General features: G+C 44.4%; 1 protein-coding gene across 1 annotated transcript in view; it reads right to left on the bottom strand.

The window, feature by feature from the left end:
* adgrv1 (adhesion G protein-coupled receptor V1) overlaps positions 1-23,228 on the bottom strand; it is a 98,742-nt gene that overhangs the window by 51,563 nt on the left and 23,951 nt on the right. Inside the window, exons 29-79 of the mRNA XM_062382587.1 lie at positions 22,880-23,123; positions 22,570-22,785; positions 22,269-22,484; positions 21,665-21,909; positions 21,386-21,567; positions 20,806-21,304; positions 20,404-20,713; positions 20,102-20,311; positions 19,203-19,333; positions 18,882-18,981; positions 18,576-18,755; positions 18,244-18,407; positions 17,895-17,982; positions 16,833-16,911; positions 16,599-16,737; positions 16,098-16,239; positions 15,001-15,266; positions 14,719-14,894; positions 14,494-14,621; positions 14,194-14,375; positions 13,901-14,047; positions 13,728-13,808; positions 13,379-13,643; positions 12,518-12,523; positions 12,237-12,347; positions 11,910-12,132; positions 11,609-11,813; positions 10,884-11,030; positions 10,481-10,736; positions 9,893-10,095; positions 9,188-9,364; positions 8,799-8,981; positions 8,507-8,686; positions 8,119-8,283; positions 7,885-8,005; positions 7,018-7,141; positions 6,757-6,895; positions 6,456-6,641; positions 6,128-6,363; positions 5,765-5,913; positions 5,414-5,612; positions 4,968-5,187; positions 4,648-4,887; positions 4,378-4,527; positions 3,757-3,977; positions 3,386-3,665; positions 3,148-3,291; positions 2,446-2,617; positions 1,990-2,122; positions 490-1,062; positions 119-375 (exon numbers count right to left, since the gene is read on the bottom strand). Coding sequence (XP_062238571.1) covers positions 119-375; positions 490-1,062; positions 1,990-2,122; positions 2,446-2,617; positions 3,148-3,291; positions 3,386-3,665; positions 3,757-3,977; positions 4,378-4,527; positions 4,648-4,887; positions 4,968-5,187; positions 5,414-5,612; positions 5,765-5,913; positions 6,128-6,363; positions 6,456-6,641; positions 6,757-6,895; positions 7,018-7,141; positions 7,885-8,005; positions 8,119-8,283; positions 8,507-8,686; positions 8,799-8,981; positions 9,188-9,364; positions 9,893-10,095; positions 10,481-10,736; positions 10,884-11,030; positions 11,609-11,813; positions 11,910-12,132; positions 12,237-12,347; positions 12,518-12,523; positions 13,379-13,643; positions 13,728-13,808; positions 13,901-14,047; positions 14,194-14,375; positions 14,494-14,621; positions 14,719-14,894; positions 15,001-15,266; positions 16,098-16,239; positions 16,599-16,737; positions 16,833-16,911; positions 17,895-17,982; positions 18,244-18,407; positions 18,576-18,755; positions 18,882-18,981; positions 19,203-19,333; positions 20,102-20,311; positions 20,404-20,713; positions 20,806-21,304; positions 21,386-21,567; positions 21,665-21,909; positions 22,269-22,484; positions 22,570-22,785; positions 22,880-23,123 — 9,790 coding nt within the window. The remainder of the gene's footprint in view (positions 1-118; positions 376-489; positions 1,063-1,989; positions 2,123-2,445; positions 2,618-3,147; positions 3,292-3,385; positions 3,666-3,756; positions 3,978-4,377; positions 4,528-4,647; positions 4,888-4,967; positions 5,188-5,413; positions 5,613-5,764; positions 5,914-6,127; positions 6,364-6,455; positions 6,642-6,756; positions 6,896-7,017; positions 7,142-7,884; positions 8,006-8,118; positions 8,284-8,506; positions 8,687-8,798; positions 8,982-9,187; positions 9,365-9,892; positions 10,096-10,480; positions 10,737-10,883; positions 11,031-11,608; positions 11,814-11,909; positions 12,133-12,236; positions 12,348-12,517; positions 12,524-13,378; positions 13,644-13,727; positions 13,809-13,900; positions 14,048-14,193; positions 14,376-14,493; positions 14,622-14,718; positions 14,895-15,000; positions 15,267-16,097; positions 16,240-16,598; positions 16,738-16,832; positions 16,912-17,894; positions 17,983-18,243; positions 18,408-18,575; positions 18,756-18,881; positions 18,982-19,202; positions 19,334-20,101; positions 20,312-20,403; positions 20,714-20,805; positions 21,305-21,385; positions 21,568-21,664; positions 21,910-22,268; positions 22,485-22,569; positions 22,786-22,879; positions 23,124-23,228) is intronic.

The following is a 23,228-nucleotide window of genomic DNA, read 5'->3' on the forward strand; positions in this document are numbered from 1 at the left end:
TTCTTATTTGCTGGTAGATTCTACTTTTTGTATGTTTTTCAATACGTGTCATCTTTTCATCTTCAGTCTCAAGTGGATACAGTGGATACAAACAAATATCTTTATTTCATCATCTTACCAAGAATAGTGATCTTTGCAAAAGCTCCAAACCCCTCGTCCTGTCGGTCCGTGATTTGTGCTCCTCCCTCTGGATCAATGAGATAGATGAAGAATACTTCCTGTCCCTCGGGCTCTGAGTCGTCGAGGATGAGGAGGATAACCTCTGTCTCATTCTGCCCCTCCTGCAGTGACACGATATTGGACTCCAAGCGGAAGTCCTGTTGCTCCTTTGCGAGGATCCCGACAGGTTCGAGAGCGAAAGGAAGAGGTGTCGTGCTTCCGTCTGGATAAAAACACAGCAACATAAGTTTAAGTCGTTTTTTTAAACACAGTAAATAACAAGATTCAATATAATGCAATATAATGCAATGGGGCAACAAACACAAACACCCACCTCCATAGGCCTGGACACGAACCCTCACATCCCCTGCCACACTGTCCGACCTGCGCACCCTCAGAACCACCCTCCGGTCCTGCTGGGTCTCCTCATCCCTGTCCTCCGGTACCTGGACCAGTCCAGGTCCAATGCTCAAAACTCCACCAGTCACGTCACTGGACAAAATGGTGACAGTGGCTGTGCTGTGCTGAGGGTTGAGGCGAGGAGACACCTCGGCCCAAGCCAAGATCGGGTTAAGGACTTGAACATCAGTTAGATTTACATGGAAGTACTCATCAGGCTCTGAGAGGGAGTCATCAAGTATTGAAAGCTGGAACGATGTGTTGGTCTGGTGAGGAGAGTCAAAGACAACTCGACCGTCAGGCACCGCCAGAAAGTCCTCTCCCGCCACTGCGCTGCCGGCTATGGTTTTATAGGAAATGCGGCTGGTATTGCTACGAGAGCCGTAGAGTCTCTGAACATAAAGTGTTATCGTCTGGATGTCCTCTGCGATAACTAGCTGCCGGGAGTCAGGGGCAAACTGGTAGATCCCCAGTGGCTCCACTTCTGCTGTGGTGAAGCCGGACCTGTGCAGGGAAAAAGAGGCTACATTGGATGTGGAACCATATGCAAGTATACTGTCATGGAAATTATTGAATCTAACTGTGATCCCTGAAATGTAACAGATCATCCGGTTACATTTCAGGGATCCTCCTCTGTCATGCATTGCATCCTGACAGCAATGCTCAGAGTTCAGTTGGCTTGACCTGATGAAACATCATTATATAAATTCCACTCAATGTTTGCATCTGCCTCATATCAGGAAATGTTAGTTACTTTGAGCCTAAATGCCCTTGTGACTATTTGATGTTTTGCTCAATGTCTATACACTCAGGAAACAGGGGGGGGGGGGGGGGGGGGTCTACCCCTTCGCTGACAAAGTCTGACCACTGGACACGTCCTGCCTGCATGATATCAAAGGATGACGTGAACCCTTGAGCTATGCATAAAGCTGGCACATCTCCTGTTACCCGTTGTCAGAATCTTGATACCTGCAGTGGTGTTGGAGATTCTGTCCCGCTTGGCCAAGTGTTTGCTCAGTAACTCTGTCTGTGTTCAAATCTATTCTCTGTAAATTGTTTGTTGACCATTAATTAAATACTTTGAGATCATTGAATTGATCACTGAGTCTGATGGTTTATTTCCTCACCAGGTTATTAAATACAAAATGCCCGCGACATTTACAACAGTTATTTAGAAACCCTAATCAAAGATATCATGATTAGTTTCATTCTTTATATTTTAAATATTTTGTTTCTGTATTATTTGACCCCCCTGATCTTATTTGCATTAGTTCTCAAATATTTCAATAAAGTTTCCACCATGTAAAGCACTTTGTAACTGTGTTTTGAAAAAAGATATGTATAAATTAGGTTTATCGATACTGAAGGAGTACCAGTCAAAATTCCAGTTTGTTGCCTCCACCACTAGTTCTACCACTGTGGAACCATTACCTGAGTTTGACAGCAGCAGTACTGGAGCTGGCAGCGTTGAGGTGCACAGCATAGGAAGCTGCCTCTAATGAATCAGCAATGGCTGTGAGAGATAAAGCTTTGGTCCTCTCTCCATGGGCCAGGGTCAGTGAGCCTTTAACAAAAGGAAGAAGCACATTATTAATGGTTCGAGGAGCTGCCTGTTGTTAGTCTGAGGCATCAGCTTGATACCCAGGTTTCATTGGTGTGAAGGAGGGGAGGTTATTATATGAGAACATTCAGATTGGTGCGTTGCAAATTAAGGAAGAGTACGTTGTGTTAATTACTGATCAAACTGAGAGGATAACATAAAAAGTTTTTGAAATATCATACATTTTTAAATGTTAAGTGTTTGTATTAATAAAACAACAAAGATAGTGCACAAGTGTGGGGGGGGGGGGTATGTGTCAGTCTATACTCCCTCTCTGACGTTCTTACCTGAGCCTGGGGTGATATCTCCGGTCCTGAAGCCTGGTAAATCTTCTCCTGATGGATACCCGGCTCTCCACTGCACCCTGATGTCCCCGAACAGCCCAGTTCGTGTCACCACTGCCTCGCACGTCCCCGTTTCTAGACTTGAGACCTGCAGAGCCAGGGAGGCGAAGCCAACCTGCACCACAAGCATTGAGAAGAGACAGGGGATGGGCGTTAACCTTGTTGCCAACATAAACACAGAAGTACAGTATTTGGTAACTCACAGAGAGAGTTATTATTTTGTAACACTTCTCATTATCAGCACACAGGCTCACAGAAAGGCTTTGTGCTAGATGGGTCATTCAAAGGCTCGATGAGTGTTTTCTGATGTGAGTTGTCAAAGACAAACTTAGTTTTAAATGATTACAATTAGTGTGGAGAAAGACAATGTGATGCAGTGAGTTCATCTTTGTCCTCTGTTGGCTGACAAATTATTTAACACATCGATATGTATTGATATGTGTTGAATTGTATTTTCTAAAGGCAACTGTGTAAATGACTGTGCCTTGAAAGAGCACAGTCATTCTGAAATGAGTAGAGCGTTGTGGCTCATCCATCTAGAAGTGTATTGATTGATGGCAAATCTCACATTCTGATTGTCCTGCAGCGAAAACTATTCATCTCCCTGATAAATCATATGTTGCAGAGAACACAATCTCAACTCACCTCTGAGCTGGCAGCTTCTTCGGGCACAGTCACCATAGCAACGCTGGCCTCGTGAAGGAGGCGCGGCGGGGAGCCGAGGACGGGGCCGACCAGTCTAACATCTGTGAGCTCTGCTGTGAAGCTTTCTCCCACTGACAGAAACACCTACAGGGGGGAAGCAGGGAAACAAATATGGATTTTAAACGGTCAAGTCTTAATCTGTCTCTGTACGCGCGTCAGTGAGCATCCTGTCTCTTACCTGGCTGGTGATGAGCACAGTGAGAGTACTGGAGGTCTCTCCTGCCCTCATGAACACCCTTCCTTCAGCTTGTCCTCCCAGTATCTCCTCCATGTCCATCAGTTCATCCATTCCTCCACTGATCTTATAGCCCACACTGGCGTTGCCAAACACCCCGGCGAGCCGTGTCAAGTTCATGACCAGAGCCCTGGTGACCTCTGACCCTGCCCCTGCAACCACTATAGACTGTTGCTCCGGGTTCAGGGAAAAGACACCGTGGGGGTCATCATTAGCACTGACCCTGAAGGTGAGAGGACAGGATTAATCTAGAGTCATTTTGGACTTAACTTCAACCTGAAGGTCGGTATGTGTTATTGATCTAAATGACACACCTGATGTGGGTGCTGACCAGGTTGGGGTTGGCATCCAGAGTAGCACCCCCCTCCACAGCCGTGAGTCGGACAGTGTAGAGCTCCTCCAGCTCTGGCACTGTATCAGGCATCAGGCTGAGGACAATTTCACCGTCCCGTTGACCCTCCGGAATGATCACTGACCCAGCTAACGCAAGGAAGTCCCCTGCTGTGTCTGAGTCACTCTGTATCTCCCAGTGCACCTGAGGAGAAAGTGGAGGATCTATGATGTTACTAATTCAGGGGCAGAGAGGGGACAATTCTATGTCCAACATCCATGCACAGTTTCTTAAAGAAAAGTCACACATATTTGAATATATTTAGAAAATTGTTCCTGTTCAAAGACATTGTGTTCTTCAAAAAGCATGAATACAAATTCTTAATAAATTGTCATATTTATTTTTGTTATAAGACATCGGGAGTCAATCAGATTTTAGCTGGGTAAAGTCCGCCCCCCCAGCCCCCCCCCCCCCCCCCCCCCCCCCTAGATCCGCCCCTGGGTTTACGTTTTAACAGTGGCAACAAGGAGTTGAATTCAGCCCGATTGAGCACTGATACTGGATTCGCAAGGTAAATAATAAACGTTCACTGATGGAGACTTACGGCGATGTTACCCATGACGCCCTCTCTGCGTGTGACTGACAGGGAAATGTTGAGTGGGCCCTCTGCCTCTGTGGATTCATTGTAGACATGGTCTCTAAGAGCGTCCGGAGCAAACTGGACGATACCGTTTGGGTCACCAAACTTCTCTATCTGGGAGACAGAAACGCATGAGGGCAGAAGGGTGAGAAGGATGCTGAGACCCCATCAACCCATCTTGGCTCAATCTTAACTGCTTCCTGGTGGTGAAATCAACCTGATACCACGACGTACCTTCAGTGTTATGGAACCAGCCTGAGGATCAACCTCCATCTCTCCAGACAAAATTCTGAGCTCTATGATAAAGGTCTCTTCCACCTCCACCTCTCCGTGGGGGAGAATCAGCAGCTCTATGGTGCGTGTGACCTCCTCTCCATCCCTAAAGAAGAAGGACCCATTCACAGGCCCCCTAATGTCTGTGTTGAATGGAGGGAGAACTTCTCGGCTGTTGGGGCCTCGGACGATCCAAGCAACCTGCACATTAAACACAGATTCAATTCAAACGAGATCAGAGAAGATAAACGACAGAACTCAAGTGTAGCTGCCCCTCGTACCGTCGCATTGCCCACTCGGCCTCCGGCTCTCTCCAGTACAAGATTGAGCTTGAGTGTGGAGTCGGGGTTGACCACAGTGAGGAGGCTCTCGTTGAGGAAACGGACCACTCCACTTGGAGAGTCACTCTTGCTGATGGTAACCCTGGCAACACGCTGAGCTCCTAGAACGGCTCCTCCTGTGGCTCCAGTCAGCAGGACCTCAAACACCTCTGCATGTTCACTGCGGGAGATCGTTCACCAGTTAAAATGGAATTAAATAAAGTGTTCACTCATAATAACCATGAATTCATGTTTTTCTTGTGACCTGCTGAGTTGCTGATGTTTTGTTTATTGCATTTTTTTTTCTTCCCAGCTGAACTCAATGCTTAAAAGTTAATATGTGTGAGTGCTAAACACAAAGTACATTTATGCTTGACATTTTAATTATTTAGAATTTCTCCTCTCACCTGTCAGGGTCGTCTATGATAGTCACATTGATATAGCTGGTGTTCTGGCCATGGACAAACGCCACTGAGCCGTTATACAGGATGTAGTCGAGGTCAGGGGTGGCGCTCGAGCCTCTGGAGATGAACTGAGCTGAGACGGATCCATACGAGCCCACGCGTCTCACCACCGGAATCAACACACTGCCCACGTCCTCCTCAACTGACAGACAGACAACAGGGATTTTACATGGAGTGAATTATCTTCTCTCTATCAAATGGTGTATGATATAATTGTTTATTTCATTTTGCGTGTTCGCATCACTTGAACACAAACAAACAAGTTATTCGTATTAGCTCTGTTTGGACTGGTACCTGTTATACTGACGAAGTCCAGTCTGAACTCCAGGACGCCCTCAGCGTTGTCATTCTTCGGTATGACCACAGTGAGAGAGGAGTAGTTGCCTAAAGCTGGAGGTTGATCCAGCCGGAGACCTGATTCCCTCACTGTGTAGTCCATAGCACTGACCACCAGAGGGAGACACAAGATAGGGTGTTACTATCACTTTTACCAACGACATCAAAAAGGTGTTCTCATGAAATTAACACTTTGATTTTCCTGTATTATGAACGACAAAGACCCTCTGGTATAATTTATAGCATCCTATTTGAAACAATAAAACCCTGTTAAAGCCTTTATTCGGTAAATATATTAAAAACAAAGCCTGATCCGGTTACCTGTCATTGACTAACTCCACGTCAGTGATGTTGAAGAAGAACATCTCAGGCCCCTCTGGAACACGGTCGTCTTCAATACGCAGTGTGACCTGCTGCGAGGTCTGACCGGGGCTAAACAGCAGTCGTCCTGAAGCAGGAGCAAAATCCTCCCCACTCACCGCTGTGTCACCCGATGTCTGATAGGTCACCCACACGCTGCCTAGACTGCCCCAAGAGCGACCGACTGTCACATTCACCTGAGGAAAAGAGAGGAGGTGTGTTTACTTTATGTACACCACCTCATTTGTCAATATGTCTAGCTATAACTGTGTTATTTTCAGGCCCTCACCATTCCCTCCTCCTCCGTTGCCCTGATCTGGCGCTGAGTGAAGGAGAAGAGGCCGTGGGGGTTGTCGCTGGCTGCCATGATAACCGTGCCATGTCTGGCTATTGGACTTATTTCTAATCCAGGGGTAGCGGAGGTCAGTGTCAGTTGGTACTCGCGACGCACTTCAGGAAGTTCATCATCCAGAGCCTGAAATCATAGCAGACATGACAGGGAACAATTTATAAGGAAAGCATACAAAACTCATCATTTGTTCTGTGAGCAATATCCTGATTTTATTTCATATAATATTAAGGAAAGTTACCTTGAGAATAATGGTGGCATCAGACTGTCTGTCTCTCAGAGTCACAGTGCCAGAAATCGATTCAAACTCAGACACCTCAGCTGGAGTGATGTTCCAGTAAACCTGGACTTCTCCAAACACACCGGGCCCTCGCACAAGGCTGGAGGACACACACACCAACACACACAAAGATTTTCACAATACTTTCATAGTTAATAAATGGAAGCAAAAAATGTTTAAACTCTTGTGCGTCATCACAGCATAATGTTTGCAGTATCTCACCTGACCACAGCACTACCATTGTACTCTCCCTGAGGTTCTCCGATGAGGATGCTCCTGGACGACTCTGCTATTCCGATAATCCCGAGTGCGGCTTTTCCTGCCCTGATAGTGATGGTGACCATGTCTGCATCAGCATATAACAGACAAGGAATAGATTATTATTGTACAATTATTCATTCAAATACTGCACTGGCCATATTGAAAGATGTGGTATAGGTGAGGAAATAGGAAACAACCTACTAAGTTTTTCGCAACACACAGAAGAGGTTTGAGAGAACATGGGGACCTGCTTTAGTGCAGTGCATTATATCTTTAACTCCACAGCAACTCTGACCTACCTGGCTACATTAGTTGATGTGGTATATTACTCTGTTCACTTATTCATGTTATTTGGCCCTATCTCTGAGATAGGGCTATTGTGAGAACATTCCTGAAAGACCATATATGTAATTGAGTAATCTGTCTGGCAGCTTGTTTTTATTTTGTTGTTGTCTGTTTTTGGTATGTGTTTTTACCCTATGTTTTGTTTTTGTTTGTGAATTAGTATTATGTCTACTAAATTTGTCTATATCCAGATAAGGGGGATCCAGAGATTTGTCTTCACTTTCTATTACACTGCAAGATACGGTGTTTCTGACATTTTTGTTAATTTCTTGAAAAATAATACAGAGATCTTCATGCAGAGGGGGAATTTGGTTTAGATTTGGATTGTTGTAAATCTTTATAGGGGGGTGAGCTTTATTCAGATACTGTACGCTAACAAATCTTAATTTTCACCATATCAGTTGCAGGAAATTTCTGTGTACATGTATCTGATCTCACTTTGCAACATGGTGATTAAGTGGCCAATAGTTTACAAACACTAACCATTCAAAGGGTCGATGACAGCCCCGCTCCCGGCAAGAAGCAGCCGGACAGTGAAGTGCTCCTCTCCTTCCACAGCAGAGTCAGCCAGGGCTCTGATCATAAATGTCTTCATAGACTCAGACTGTAAAATAGGAATCACATTCCATGCTTCATAAAGAAACAAGTACTGTCCAGCAAATAAAGATAAATGGTCTTTCAATAAATAACAGTGGGACAGCACGTCTCACACTGTACCTCAGTGAAGACGAGAGTTCCATTGAGAGGTGAGAGGTCATCTGAGGCCTTATCTTCCAGTTGCCACACCAGCGTCACTGCCCCCTCACCTCCTGCACTACGCCGCACTAGTAGTGTGGCCACCGCCGCGGGGTCATCCACAAACTCTGGCTCACTGATGGTTACCTTGGAGGGGATTAAGTAACAATGTAAAATTTTAGCTAAATGCTAAATGTTGTCTAATGCACACCTAGTGGTGAGGTGTGAAGGAAAAGGAATCATACGAGAAACAAGTGATGAATCCTGCACATTATCAGCACTGAAACGTATGCTACTCTTATATCATGGACTTTTATAATCAAGTAAAAAAGAATTATTACGACAATAGTGATGTTATTTTCAGAATTACCTCCAATTCTTGAAATCCAAATCTTCCCAGAGGTGAGTCATTGGCTGGAATACTGACAGTTATAGAGGTGACCCCCCCAAGTCGAGCGCCACCAATCACACGCAGCAAATTCACCGTGAACGTCTCCAAAGTCTCCACTTGTTCATCGTCCAGGATGCTGATGGCAATTATGGCCACGCTCTTAAACAGGAAACACATGCCAACACAGTTATCCACCGACAGCTTCACCTCACGGCTCGATGTGATATTTAGGGCTGCTTCATTTCAAAACAGAGAAAATGAATCCATTCACCTGTCCATCTTGAAAGGTGATGTTTCCAGATGCGGGGCTGAAATCATTGAGATCTGCTGTGATTGGCCGAGCATCCCAGTAGATGACCAGTCTTCCAGTTGCACCAGCGAGTCGCACCACTGACAGAGACAGGATGTTGTCTGGTGGTGGTATCTCATATGCCAGCACTCTTCCAAGAATATCCTAGACAAATTTTATTTAGAAGCAAAATCTTATGTTTTTGATGAAATGCAACATAAATAACGATTCGTTTATTTTTAAAATAATTCAATATCCATTTGTTACACTTCTATGAGTCTCATGAGTCACTATGGCATCAGTGGAGAAGCTGCATCTCTATCATGCTCAAGTCCAAGTCATGGCCCCAGAGGTGATGACCCTGTGCTCACCTCAGAAACATTGAACTGCAGAATCCCTCGAGGGTCATCGTTCTCCTGGATGGTGACCTCTGCTACCTCCATGCCGAGCCGCTTCACACTGGGCTGCCCTGCTCCCACTGAGCCCCCGACCAGCTCCACGCTGGTGATGTTCACCAGGAAACTCTCTGCCAGCTCGGGAATGTCATCCTGAGAAAACACATGTGTACAAATACATTAAATAAAAGGAAAAGACATATGTGTGTGAAAAAAAACACCTTTCTGTCTCTCAAAACACATTCAAAATATGTAATAAGATCTGTCGTTAAGTTATGTTAGTGTTTTCAGTAATAGTGAATAATGCAAGAGGTATATAACTTTGGGTATTCACGTTAAAAAATTGCATACAATGATCAAATCTCTGCAGGCCAACAAATATATTTGTGAGGGAAAGGAAGAAAGATGCGTTAGTTTAATGAGGGTTCATGGTTGTTTCTCTATGAGTGGAAGAGGAGGGAGAAAAGGAGGGAAGGAGAAAACAAGTCTCCATGGACATAAGAAAGGGAGATGAAAGTTGTGGCTGACATTATGCAAAGTCAGGTTTTAACTGTTTACAGTAGTTGACAAATGAAGACTTTGATGTTATTGGAAACTAAAAACTGAGTCCTATTCCTAATATAAACTTCTTTATTCAAGTAGATTTTATATCTTCTCTATTACCCAATTGCCCATCCTTACCGGCAGGATTGTGACAGTGACAAGAGCCACGGTGGCACCATGTGTCATGATGATGGTGTTGTCTTTGGCGGTGTAATCCTGTCCTGCCGTAGCCTGGTTGGCTGGGGGCTGGAACAGAGCTGGCCTGGTCTGGTAATGGACCGCCACCTCACCTGAAGAGCCCTGCTCCCTCACTATGGACAGGGTCACATTGACTGGAGTCCCTGCGGGTGAGGAGAAACAGAAGGTAACACAAAAACAATGTGACCCTTCTACTCTCACTTCTCAGATATTTTGGGCCTTCCTCCAATACCAAGATTAAGACTAATCCCAAATCCTGGAAATCTCGTCTGATCTCTTTTACAGTAAAGCTCAATGTGTGATTACTGTAACAACTGCTAGAGAAACCGCATCCGAAAAAATTGGGTATTTGGTCATTAAAAAGGAAAAAACAAGGATGGAACAAAGTGAGTCCATAACCAAGAAATGTAATTGGATAAATTTACAATGTAACTTACACCAATTATGGTACTTTAGACTCTTTGCCCTGTGATCCAATAAAACCCACATTTACTGACTGTATTCATCTCTCTCCAGAGAGATTCTTACTCTGTGGTTCTTGTGTTAGTGTAAACTGGGAGTCCAGATGCCATCCAATCACCCCGTAGGGAGAGCCATTTGGCAGGATGAAGAGTGCAGCCTGTGCCCGTTGCTTGTCGATGACTGCTGCCTGTCGAAGGTCCTGCAGCCCCACGGTGGTGACGTCCATGAGGGTGATGGTGACACTCTCCTTCAGCTCGGGGACGCCATCTGCGATCACGGCCAGTGAGATTATGGCCACTGATTGACCCTCTGAGAAGGTCACCTGAGAGAAAAGATAACATTTTAGATGGTTATTTAGATTCTCTGTGTTTAAATTCTTCCGTTATTTATCCAGGCGAGCTTTTCACTTTCAAACACGTCATCAATGCATATTGTATGATGTCTTGAGGAAGGTTAGCGGTCTGCTCACCACTCCTGATGGGGGATATATGTCAGCCAGACTGCCACTTGCAGCCCAGTGAACAGTCAGTCTGCCAAAAGTGCCTCTTCTTCTCTCCACACTGAGAGAAATCTGATTGTTTTGCTCCAACTCCTCCACCTCCGTGGATAAAGAATCCTGCAGAGATTTAATGACAAAACCTTTCTGTATTAAAATAGTTTAAATGCTTAGAAAATACCCTTAAAATGATTGCATACAGCGAGGAGGTTATGTTTACAACTGCAGGATGGATTGCCACGAAAACCTGGTTGGATCTTGCTTACATTTTGGTGCACATCGGGAGCGAATCCAAAATTTTGTTTTTTTACTTAACATATTGGGAGATAGGTTGTTTTTGTTGATTTCCCAAAGTGTTATGTTTGAATCTTGATGAAAAAATTCAAAAAATTTTAGGGGGTTGGCAATCTTGAAGCCCATCGAGCCAGGATTTTTTCACAAGAAAATAAGAATGTGGTTTCATGGGATGTTTTAGCTGCTGTATGGTAACAAATAGGATTAGGAACCTTTAACCCACAACAATGTGTAGCTGAACATATTGCTTTAATTTAAGGGGACTGTTGGGCCTTGGTGGAGGAATGCTTTCACCTAAGTGAAATTCAAGATACAATTTGTTAACTTGGGTTTTTAACACAATGGCTGTAACATGATGTTCAATGTAAATGTATTGACTAATATCAAAATGTTTATCTGCTTACCTGAGCAAAGCCGATGACTCCATGGGCATCGTCATTGGTCGGGACAAGTATAGTCACCTGACCACCAAATCCAATCTCAGCCCCTCCCTTCGGATTCTTCAGGCCCACCTGGAAATGCTCCTGCACCTCTGGGATGTCGTCATCCAGGATGTTCACCGCCACCTCCAGCTCGCTGTCACCTGGTGCGAAGAACAACTCCCCAAAACTGAACGCGAGGAGGTAAAGACAAACACAACCTGCGTTATTTCACTGTCAGAGCAGCAAGTCGCCTGACTGTCAATTATAAAAACAACCCGGGTACCTGGGAATGAAATCGGACTGATTGGAGACCGAGGTGAACTCGTAAACGGTGGAGCCGTTCTCCTCAGTGGAAGCCAGGAGGGTCTTGGTGGTGTTGAGGGACGGGACCATGAGAGAGAGGAAGCTAACGGCTGGGCGGGCCCTCAGGATCACGGTGAACAGGTTGACATCAGACCGCCAGGAGTAGAGGGCTGAGCCATTTCCTCCAGCCAGCAGTGCATAAGCTACGAGGAAGAAACAAAGGTTTTCATCGATCTAAACATGACAGAGTGATTTGACAAATACCGGAGAAAGTTTGGCTGGATAAATTATTGACATTTATTCTTACTGATGCCAGACGAAGTGAAGGGGTGAACCGAGGTGAGGCCTGGGCGAGGAATAGATTGATGGAGCTGTGGTGACGGCTGCTGTGACGTCCACTGTAACACCTCACAGGAATCTGAAACACACACACACACACACACACACACACAATATTACTCACAGATGTAGGTTCTTTCACGCTAGAATAGCATGTTTACGTAAAAGTAAGTACTAGTCTAACTGACACACCCAAGACTGACAAATTACAACCTCGAACTCGCTCTGCGGCTCCACTCCGCTCCACACTGAGGCCTTTCCCGTAAACCCACAACAGGTCTGCACCGAGAACACTCACCACTTTTGCAGACTCAGAGGGATTATGTCTCATCAAAATATACAGAGCGTGATATAAATACATGATCTGGTCTACACTGTGAATTTTCTCATCTTAGATTAGACAACAGAACAAGGCTGTTTTGTCTATACCAGACACATCGTTTCCAAATGGCTTTTAAATCATAAGTGATTTATTTGAGTTGCGCTAACCAACAGCTAGCCACGGCACAACCTTCTTGAAAATATGCTGAGACTACAACCATAGAGCATAGCATCTCATTATTGCAAAACACAACCATCCTTGACTCTCACTGAAGGCCATTTGAATCTCAGCCGAGGAGGTTATGTTTTCACCCCAGTTTACTTGTTTGTCGGTTGGTTTGTTTGTATGTAAGGAAGATTACCTAAAAATTACTGGACGGATTATCGCAACATTTGGTGGAAGAATGCAGTATGGGTCAGGGAAGAACCCATTACAAATTTCATGAAGATCTAAATCATATCTTTTTTTTAAATTGTGATATAGAATGTTTTGCTTGCTTGGATTTTGATGAAATAAATGAAGTATGTTTAGGTGACAGATATTTACTAGTGTGTGCAATTGAGTGCAGATACCCCAAAATGTAATAGGGGGAATGTTTGGCCTTTGTAGAGGTATGTGCTCTACTGAAAGCCAGTCTAGTTAAATCACCATAGGAGAAAAAAAATGTGTTTGATAGATGATAGAACTTGTTCTCGAATACAAAAAGAGTACCTACAATTGTTTAAATTAGCAAAATTAACATTGAGTCATTCATTATTATTATATGATATCAGAGTAAGATTGGTCACCTTCAACAACAACCAACAGAAGAGTGTCGTCTGCTCTTGTGGTGATCGTCTCCACCTGACTGGCTCTGCCGGAGAGAGGGAGGGGCTTTGGATTCTGAAACCTTCCATTGTTCCATCGAAGAAGGAGGCAACTGACGGTCACGCTGTTCACGCACGCCACAAGATGGGGAACATCTACACGGGTGAACGGAGTCACACTGAGGATGTCCTGTTCAACGTCCAGGGTCTGGTGGAGGGTGAAGGAGCCACCACTCCAGACAAAGATCTGTTGAGTAATAATATACGAGTTCAGTCAAATTGCAGCAACGAATAGAATTAAAGATCTTTAATGTGGAACATTCAGCCTCACCTGGCTTGATGCTATGAGATAATCTCTGCCTTCAGTGGAGAAGTGTTTCACATCCAGAGCTTCAACACCTAGAGTTTGTTCCTAAAGAATCATGTGAAAATAATAAAGAACAATGCCACAGTGTTAAAGGCAATGTAAAAAGAAATAATGTAGTTGATTGGTTTTATTCTTACCAATGTGATGTTGAGGTCCTTGTGCAGTTTGAAGATGCTGAGGTTGGCAGCAGGGGCAAACGGGGGGCCACTGTGTGTAATACCAATGTAGGTAGAACCATTCACTGCAAACCCAACACAAGAGCGGGGGTCCTGAATCCTAATGGACTGTAATGAAAAAAGGGATTTTGAGTGAGTTACCTCTTTGTTGGGGGTCACTGATAATACGATTTTTATTGGATTTTACTCTCATTTATATTTCAGTTTACAGCAGAGGCATCATGTGTTGGCTTTGAGGTTGTTGTTGTTTTTACCTCTGATGGCACAAACACACCCTGCCAGCGATACAACGTGGCCGAGGTGTGGAGAGATCCATTAAAGGGCTTCCTATCCAGCCTCATAGCCAGGACAGACAGCTGTTCCGGGAGGAAGCACCAAGCCGATGTGGGTCTGTCCTCAAAGCTCTGGTATACACCCATCACTGGAAGGTGACCGGCTGGGAGGAAAAGAGAACATGTCGTTGGTTATTGGAAGGAAACTGGGATTGAGGGAACAACAGAAGAAAAATGCAGATTGAGAAGGTTGAGGTGACTTTAAACATTTACTGGACTCACCTGAGGCAACAGCTGTGCCAGGCTGCGTCTCCCATTCCACACTGACAGCTGACTCCAGACCATTGCTCCGAGACACGGTGAGGAAGACTGTTCGGCCACCTTCATCAGCAACCACATCTGTGTTCGTTCTGTGAAGAAAATACTCCATAGATAAGACGACATGCACTGTATGTGTATTTGTAAATATTTGTATTTGCTACAACTGTATCAGATGAACTGTGAGACCTGTTGAGTGTGGGTCCGATGCGAAACAAGCCAGAAGGAGCCAGGTTCTCCAGGACGGTGATGAAGGTTTGGAGTGGATCTCCCAGCCGGGCGCCTCCCGTTGGGTTGGACAGGGTCACGGTGAAGGTTTCATTCACTTCAGGCTCAGCGTCCAGGACTGCCCAGATCTCCAGCATCTGAAACAAAACAGATGAGACTAAACAACTTTCGATCAATTAAAACAGATGTGCCTTGCCAAACAAAAATCATGTTTCAAATGAATGTTTGACTGCTTGTCCTCACCTCAAATCTGACTCCATCCTCCAGCACCACAAACCCTTGTGCTGGCTTCAGATCGCCCTCTGCTAGGCTGCCGTTGGCATCTGTGATGGTAAACTGAACAGTCACAGCGCCGAATGTGCCTTCCTCTGGGTTCCGCACCACGTACAGGGTGGCCACACTCTCACCCAGCCCCACTACAGATGTGGGTTCTCTCAATAAGAAATGCTCGCTGGTGTTGAAGGAAATGACGCCGTGTCCATCGTCACTGGCCAGAATGTTCACGGTGGCTGGATGAAAACAGAAACATGATGTTGTAATGGCAAAGTTGGCAAATCAGTGATCCATTTTTATTAACATAACTATAGTTTCATAATAGCAATAGTGTTGCGTTAAATATATGGCACTACACTAAATTATTATGGTCTCTAAAAACATATAGCACTGGGTTCAGGTATAATCCACAATTGGGTGATGTTGTGTATAATGCTAATTTCTTGTTCCATTGAGACGTATGCAGCTCAGTAAGCCATAATACACAACAAAGTGTTCTTGTGTGACCTGATGTACCTGATCATGTAAAGTTAATAACACATATAGTGGAGGCTTCCCCTGAGTCTGTGTAGTATTATTAATATTTCATACTTTAAACCATTGCTGATATAAAATAAGGTTGACTTTATTTAAGGCGTCACTCAGCTTTTTGTAGTCAAGCCACTAATGTCTGGAGCAGCATGAGGAAGAAATACTGTCTGTCTTGTTACTTACAGTTATATTTTAACCTTGCCCATTTATGTAGAACAAGAATGCAACTGTTCACTGGAACAAGGTTTAACGTGTCCCAACATACGATTTAAAAAGAATTCTATAAAACCTGCCAGACGAGCAGAAACAAGTTATTTCTATGACACAGCTATAAAATCTTTCTATCGCATATTGTTAATTAATTAAACTTTTAACCCTCTTAAGTCATACCTCTATAAGTCTCACCCAGGGATTGCACATTTCACATTGTACCTTCAAACTGGATATGGATTAGAAGCTTATGGTCGGCCATCTCATGCTGTTTGACTCAGACATTCCAGAAACACTTCTGCAGATTATTCTGCTGCTGCGTCTACCTGTGGTGTTGGTGCCCAGCTCCAGACCAGTGGACGGCTCGGACAGGATGAGCTGGAATCTCTCAGCTCCTTCTGGAACGTCGTCATCGATGATCTGCACTTCTACAAACTTATGCCTCTCGCCATCTACAAACTGGAGTGACTGGGAAGACAGAACAGTTTACAGTTTTAATAACTTGATAGTGAGATATTTCGGTGGTGGTTTAGCAAGAGGGACTATGAAGTGCTTTAAGTGCTTAGATCGAAATCAAATCCAACTGCTGTTGACTTCCTTCTGGGCCATGCTACTCATTCTGAGTGTTATATGATTTGATGTTTAAACATGTATGCGTGCCTGTCAGGGATTTTTCAAGTGCTTGCTCGCTGGGGGAACTGTTTGGTTTCTCTTTAATTTTGTAAGGTCTCAACCTTTCTATGTGAAGAGACTTGAGATAATGTTTTTTTATGATTTGGTGGTTTTTAATTACAATTGAATTGAATTGATTACTGTGTATATCTGACCCTTTCACTGGCATTGTAGTCCAGTCCCTGCTGAGCCTCCAGATTCTGAGCATAGAATAACAGAGAGACGTTCCCATACGTCCCCTTGTTCCTGTAGGCCACGAGAGTAAGTGACCTGATAGTTTCATTCACTTCATACCTGGAGAGAAGAACATGTTTGCATAAGATATTGATTTGAAGTACAGCATCGGCAAAACAAACAAGAAATAAGTCATTTATGGATGTTTCTCTTACATTGTGTTTGTCCATTCGATGACTCCTCTAATTCCATCATTGGCAGCAATGCTGACCTCTGCCACCAAACCCTGGGTGTCTAGGAAACAGACAACATACAAAGAGTGAATATATAATGACCTTTAGATTGTTAAGTGTTAATAAAAACTGCAGTAAAAAGTTTTGTATCAGAGTCTTATCCAACTTCAGGGATGTAACTACAGTGCAAGCACCAACAGCAAGCTGTGCATGAGGAAACTGCAGAGGATCTAATTTCCATCCGGGAGGGTTTGAGCGGAGGTTTACAGCTAAGAAGCGTCTCCTGTAAGTGGCTTGTGAGGCTGAGCAGCCAAGTGTTTCGGGTGGACTGATTTATGACCCCGTGAATAGTCCTCTCCCATTCACTCTAAGGGCCAAGACCCTGGGAGGCCAACTCCGGGTTTAGTTTGGCTCTCGCTCCCCCCACCGCACAGTGCTACTCTGATCCCCTTGAATCCCCAGGCTTCCTCAATCATGGAAAGCATCAATATCAGCGTCCAAGCCACATAATGAGTGCTGCCAGAAGAGCCGCCGTGTGTTTACCCTTCGTCTCCAGGCAGAAGGCCGATAGTATTCTGGGAGCCTGCGAGTGCTGCTCTGCTCTGTCGTGTTCTGTCCACTCATCGCTTTCTAAAGTTACTCATTCATAAATTAGACAGTGGTTTGGATCGTGTAAAAGCTGCAGCAGTAACTAACAAGCTTCTTTCATGTTGCATTTGTCAAAATACTACATGACTACTATGTTCAATGTACAGATATATTGTACATCAAACGGCCTGGTGAAAACTGGGATCGCAATGGGTGTGTGTTTGTATTTTACCTGGCAAAGTGCAATACACAACCTCTACTCATCAAACAAAGTAAATGATGAGATTTATAGGAAGAAAAGAATAAACAAATTGTATAAACTTGCATGAACTGTGACAATGTAAAAATGCAGCAGGCATAGCAGAACAGAGAAAAATGATGCAGGCCAATGGTGATGCAAGATTTATTCAATAATGATTGTAGTACAGATCCATCTTCAGCTGTTTTGCTCCATACCTAACACAGGAGCAGTGGCCAGGGTCGTGATGAGTACAGCCGATGTAATGTTGACCAGGAAGAACTCCTGCAACTCTGGAATGTCATCCTGATAAAAGAAATGGAAATTACAAACTTTAAATTCCACATTCACACAAATGCACCAGAAAGAGAATAAGCGAATATATTGGCAGAGATCAAAAATGTATTTTGTCATCTTGTTAAAACATGTGGACATTGCAACTTAAAAAATGATGCTGGTAAACCATATATAACCAGCAGGAATATAAATATATAAAAAAAAAATCTTGAGTATCAGGTTTTGTGATGGACAGATAAATAAAATAATAGAAGAAAACCAAAGTTTTACCTCCAGTATGGTAACAGGGATGCCAATAGAAGTCTGTCCATCCTGAAGGATCAAAGATCCAGCACCAGAGATGAAGTCCTGTCCCGGGTCAGCGAGAGCCCCCTCTACCTGGGACAGGTCCTGTAGAGACCCCCTTAGAACCTCATAGCTGATATTCACAGCTCCTGTACAAAACAGTTGGGTACTATATCAGTTACAGGAAAAAGGATTACAGTGTGTTTAAGCTTGACACCTGAACCAACGTAGTGTAGTGTAAAGTAGCATTTAACAAAAAGAAAGAATTAACTAAAGAAGAAAATCCATTAATTTAGTTCTCTTAAGGACTCACTGACCTGAGGCTCCAAACTCTCTGTTGACATAGATCTGTATCGTCCTGTCCCGCTCCTCTGTGGTCACCCTGAGGGATGACTGGGCGATGGTCAGCAGCCCATAGGGCTGATCACTGGTGTCCACAGTGAGCACCGCCTCACTGCCCTGAACATCCAGAGCAGCGTGACCTGTCACCGCAACACCTGTGTCCAAGTCAGGGGAATGTTAATCCATGTAGGAACTGAGACTGGGGTTGTTTTTAGGTATTTGTGGTATCATCAAAAAGATTTCACACTGAAGCAAAAATACATTAAGGGCAGATGCATTACCGAGAGTCTGGATGTTGGACAAGGAGACTTTGTATTCATCTGTGTCCTCTGGTGTTGCATCATCAAGGAGTTGCAAGACGATGGTGGTGTTTACTTCTCTCTGAAGGCAAAATCACAAAATGACTGCTGGAGATATCAAATCACAGCTGTACCATCTAAATGTAGTATATTTTAGTAAATCGTAAGTCCTGTAGTGGATACTTTCAAGAAAAACTAAAATAACCACATACAGATCCAAAGTCTGTGCTGCCATACTGTGCAGTAAATATGTTTCATTATGATCCCACACTAACTGTTCAATGATTTCCCTGTAGTATTTACCTCAGTGAAGAACAGTGTCCCTGAGGTCTGGGTGAAGGTCCGGTGCACAAGGGGACCTGTCACAGTCCAGTCTACAGTGACGTTACCCAGAGCTGGAGCTGTTCTCAACACCAGTAAGGACAGCCTCTCTCCTGGAACATCAAGTATTGGGAGTTGGGAGTTAATGCAAAGCAAAGACTGAGTAGTGTTTACCTGAGTTCTTAAACTTCAAATATTTAGTATTGTCCTGAAATTCTTGTTATTCCAGGTGATATTTCTGTGTCTTCTTGTGTACTATATTGATTTTATTTTACCATACACCAGTGAAAGATACATTTCCATTTATGCCTTAATGCATTATTGGACAATAATGTTTTCAATCTTGAATATTGGATCCACATAAGCCCTTCATATGCTTTAAATCGGTCTGGAATTGAAATCTGCAAATGATGATTATCTGAGTTCAAATCTGAAAGTGAACTACCTCTCTTCAACTGTGTATTGCAGAGGAGGTGACTCAATGTCTCTAATTGTCCTGAAGCTATGACTGCATTCCCTTATATTTACACTCATACATAATTGGGACACATTTCTTGTGACATGGAAAATGGGAATGGTTTGAAATGTAAAGTGCTTTGTATTCCTGATTACTTGTCTGGCTGGACTGAAGAATTGCATGTGAATGGTAGGCATTGCAATACGTTTGTTTGTGTGTGTCCTAGACAAAAGAAAAACTTTTTTTCATAATTTGTATCGCTCCCCTGGTGTGTGTGTGTGTGTGTTTGTGTGAGAGCCTGTGGTTGTCAGGTTGCGCTCTGGGCTTTGACTTGTATCTGCTATTGTATTATCATAATATTTTTAAAACAAGTAGTAATGATGATGGGATGACGATATGCATATAGTCCAGAGCAGCCACCCACCCTCTCTGGCGATGACAGAACGTGAGCCTGGATGGAATCCAACAACCCCAGCCACGTTGTCGTTCGCCAGTATCACTATGGTTACAGTGTCAGAGCTGGGCAGGATTCGACTTCCTCCCTCCGTGTTAACTAGACCAATCAGGAGGCTCTCGTTGTCCTCCGGCTCGATATCATCTCTGATTACTATCTCTATGGTCTTCTTCAGGTCACCTGCAGACAGAGAGGATAAAGTGAATATAATACCACATGCAAGTGCTCTTTAAATTCTCCCAACTCTTAGATTGACACACTGAATCACTTACCATCAAATACCAGAGTTCCTCCCGTCCCAGTGAAGTCAGCGTCCAGTGTGGCCTTTCCTCCAACAAACCTCCACTCCACTGAGACGGTGCCCAGATTCCCTCCTCTCCTCTCTATAACCAGGGGCACCACGACCCTGGGCTCTTCCCGGACCTCCAGGTAGCTCCCCTCCTCAGTGGCATTAGGACTGAGGCTGTATATCAGAAATACACCGAATGCATCACCGTTCACCGCTATGGTCACCAAGGCCTTGTCTGGCTGGCCGATCGAGGGCAGGTTCTTCTGCGCCACACTCAGGTTCAGCAGCTCTACCTTCAAACATTACACGGTGAAACGTATTATTTGCCATGCACAAAGTAAGCCATGAATGACACAGGTAAATTAATATACGATTGGGTTTTTACCTTTAAGATCTGTATGGAGAAGCTCTCATCCATTTCAGGGAATTTATCCGTTAAGATTTGGACTGTGAGGTTGGCGACCTGTGACCTGTCCTCCATGAAGGCGCTCTGAGCTGTCACAGGGGTGTAATCGCCCCCTGCCACAGCCTGGGCACTGAACAGCACAGCAGCTGCAGTGACGTTTTTTAAGTATGTCAAAACATTTCCTTGTGGGGTGAGCTGGTTGGCCCCTGAAGTCACCCACGTGCAGGACGGCGGGGCCACCCCTGTGGTCAGAGAGAAGGCCTGGCAGGCGCGCTCCCTCAGGCACGCAGCGGCACACGCAGACTTGGGATCACTTTGACCGGTGAGGTTAACCGTCCCAATGGGGCTCGTTGATGGAACGCCTGGTTTGGGGAGGTCATAGTACGTCAGCAGGTTCCGGCCGTCAGCCTGAGCCAAGCCAACAATGTCGATCTCAGAGGTGCTGTACACGATCTCCAAGCGACCAAAGTCCCCACCTCTGGAAAAAAGGATGTTAGCATGAGTAGAATTTAAAAATAACATAAAACGGTTATTCCAGAAAAGACCATAATTAAGGTACCTTCTGTGAACAGAAATATTGGCTCTGTAAACTCCCTCCAGTGGCTCCTGAATGCGGTAAACAGGCTGTGCAAAGTAGACTGTCCCATATGGGTTGTCATTGGCAGGCACAATTATATCAACAGATGTATCGGCTCCAAGGTTTCCTCCATTACTGGCACCAGTAAGCTCCACCTTAATTATCTTTAAAAGACAGAGTGTTATTAACATTTCAACTAAAATAATGTAACAAATTACAAATTGGCATCATTTTAAAGTATTTTCTCCAACAGCTTTTTACCTCTGTGATTTCAGGAATGTCATCAGCCAGAATCTCCACCTGAAGCATCTTCATTGTTTCTCCAGGAGCAAATCTCACTTCTCCTGATGTCGGTCTGATGTCTCCCACTGCTAGTTTACCATTGACAGTCGCCTGCCATTGCACCACCACTGTGCCGATAGTTCCGGCGTTACGCACTATAGGCAACGTGACCTTGATGGAGTTAGATCCCGGTTCCTCCACGGTAATTGGAATGGCCTGGAAGACTAGGTAAAAAAAACAGAAGAAGTGTTATATAATGAAAATAAGATTTGGCAAGATGTGGGATTGAATTTCTTTCAAAGTATGAATACGAATGTGGAGTCTAATGTGAAGCATCAATCCTCAGGTGTGTCATTGTCTCAAGACCACTACCACATGCCTACTTTAACGTTTACTGTGGCAATTGACAATATGCATCATGTTGTGTACTTGGGGTGTTGATTTTCTATTTTCCTTTTCTTTTTCTTCTATATGTCTGTCAGTACCCTGGCTATGCAGGAAAATAATAAATATATTTTGCACCAAAACAAATTCAATGATGAAAAATAGATCAAATAACTGAAACAATGTCATGTCTACTAACCGAAGGCACCAAAAGGGTCATCAGAAGGCAGTATGGTGATGATGGCACGTGTGAGCTCCCCCAGCAGAGCCCCTCCAGTCGTCTGGTTGATCAGCTCGATGAGAAAAGTCTCCGCCAGCTCGGGGACCAAGTCATTAATGACGTAGACGGGCACAGATTTACTGGACTCCCCCTCTAAGAGGACGACGTCACTGGAGGCGACGCTGTAGTCTTCACCTGCGGGGTAACACACGTACAGGCTCATATAGACGTGACGAAAATCATCGAGAAGAATATCCAAAGCCCTGAGGTTGAAACTTACTGACTCTGGCGGTCAAAGGCACAGCTCTGAACTTGACAGATACGTCAGCAAAAATCCCACCGACCCGCGTGACGTTTATTATGGGCCCCACGTAGTTCTCAGCCACACTGACAGCAGAGGCCGAAAGCTGCAGGACGCCGAAAGCATCGTCGCTGGCCCCCACTACCACCTGGGCTACGTTGTCAGTGTTGGAGCCAAGAGACGGGGAGTTGGAAACTGGAAAGGACATTAAAGGGATATTTCATCACTTAAGTGTCACATGGTTTCGTCTTATTTTTATCTTTAATGATTCTTTTAGGATTTTTCTTACGGGGCCTCTCCTGCTCCCCTTCGATAAGCTGAACACTGATCAGCTTCAGGAACACGACCTCATCTCGTTCTGGATCCTCATCATCCAACACGCGCAGGGTGATATTCGCTTCACTCTGATTGGCCGAGAAAACAACTGAGTCATCGAGGGGAACAAAATCCCGCCCCTCAGTGGCTCGGCCCACTCCTGGAATCCTGTAAGGGTCCGGATCTGCCTCGTTTAGGGTCCGATATGTGACCCGCACCTAGAAAAACAAATAACACATTTGTACGCTTATTTGACATTTTTAAGACAAATTATTTTAAGTTTAATGTCTCACCTAACTGTATTTTCTTTGGCATTTTAAGGT

This window comes from Platichthys flesus, chromosome 3 (assembly GCF_949316205.1).
Source record: "Platichthys flesus chromosome 3, fPlaFle2.1, whole genome shotgun sequence".
Classification (NCBI taxonomy): Eukaryota; Metazoa; Chordata; class Actinopteri; order Pleuronectiformes; family Pleuronectidae; genus Platichthys; species Platichthys flesus.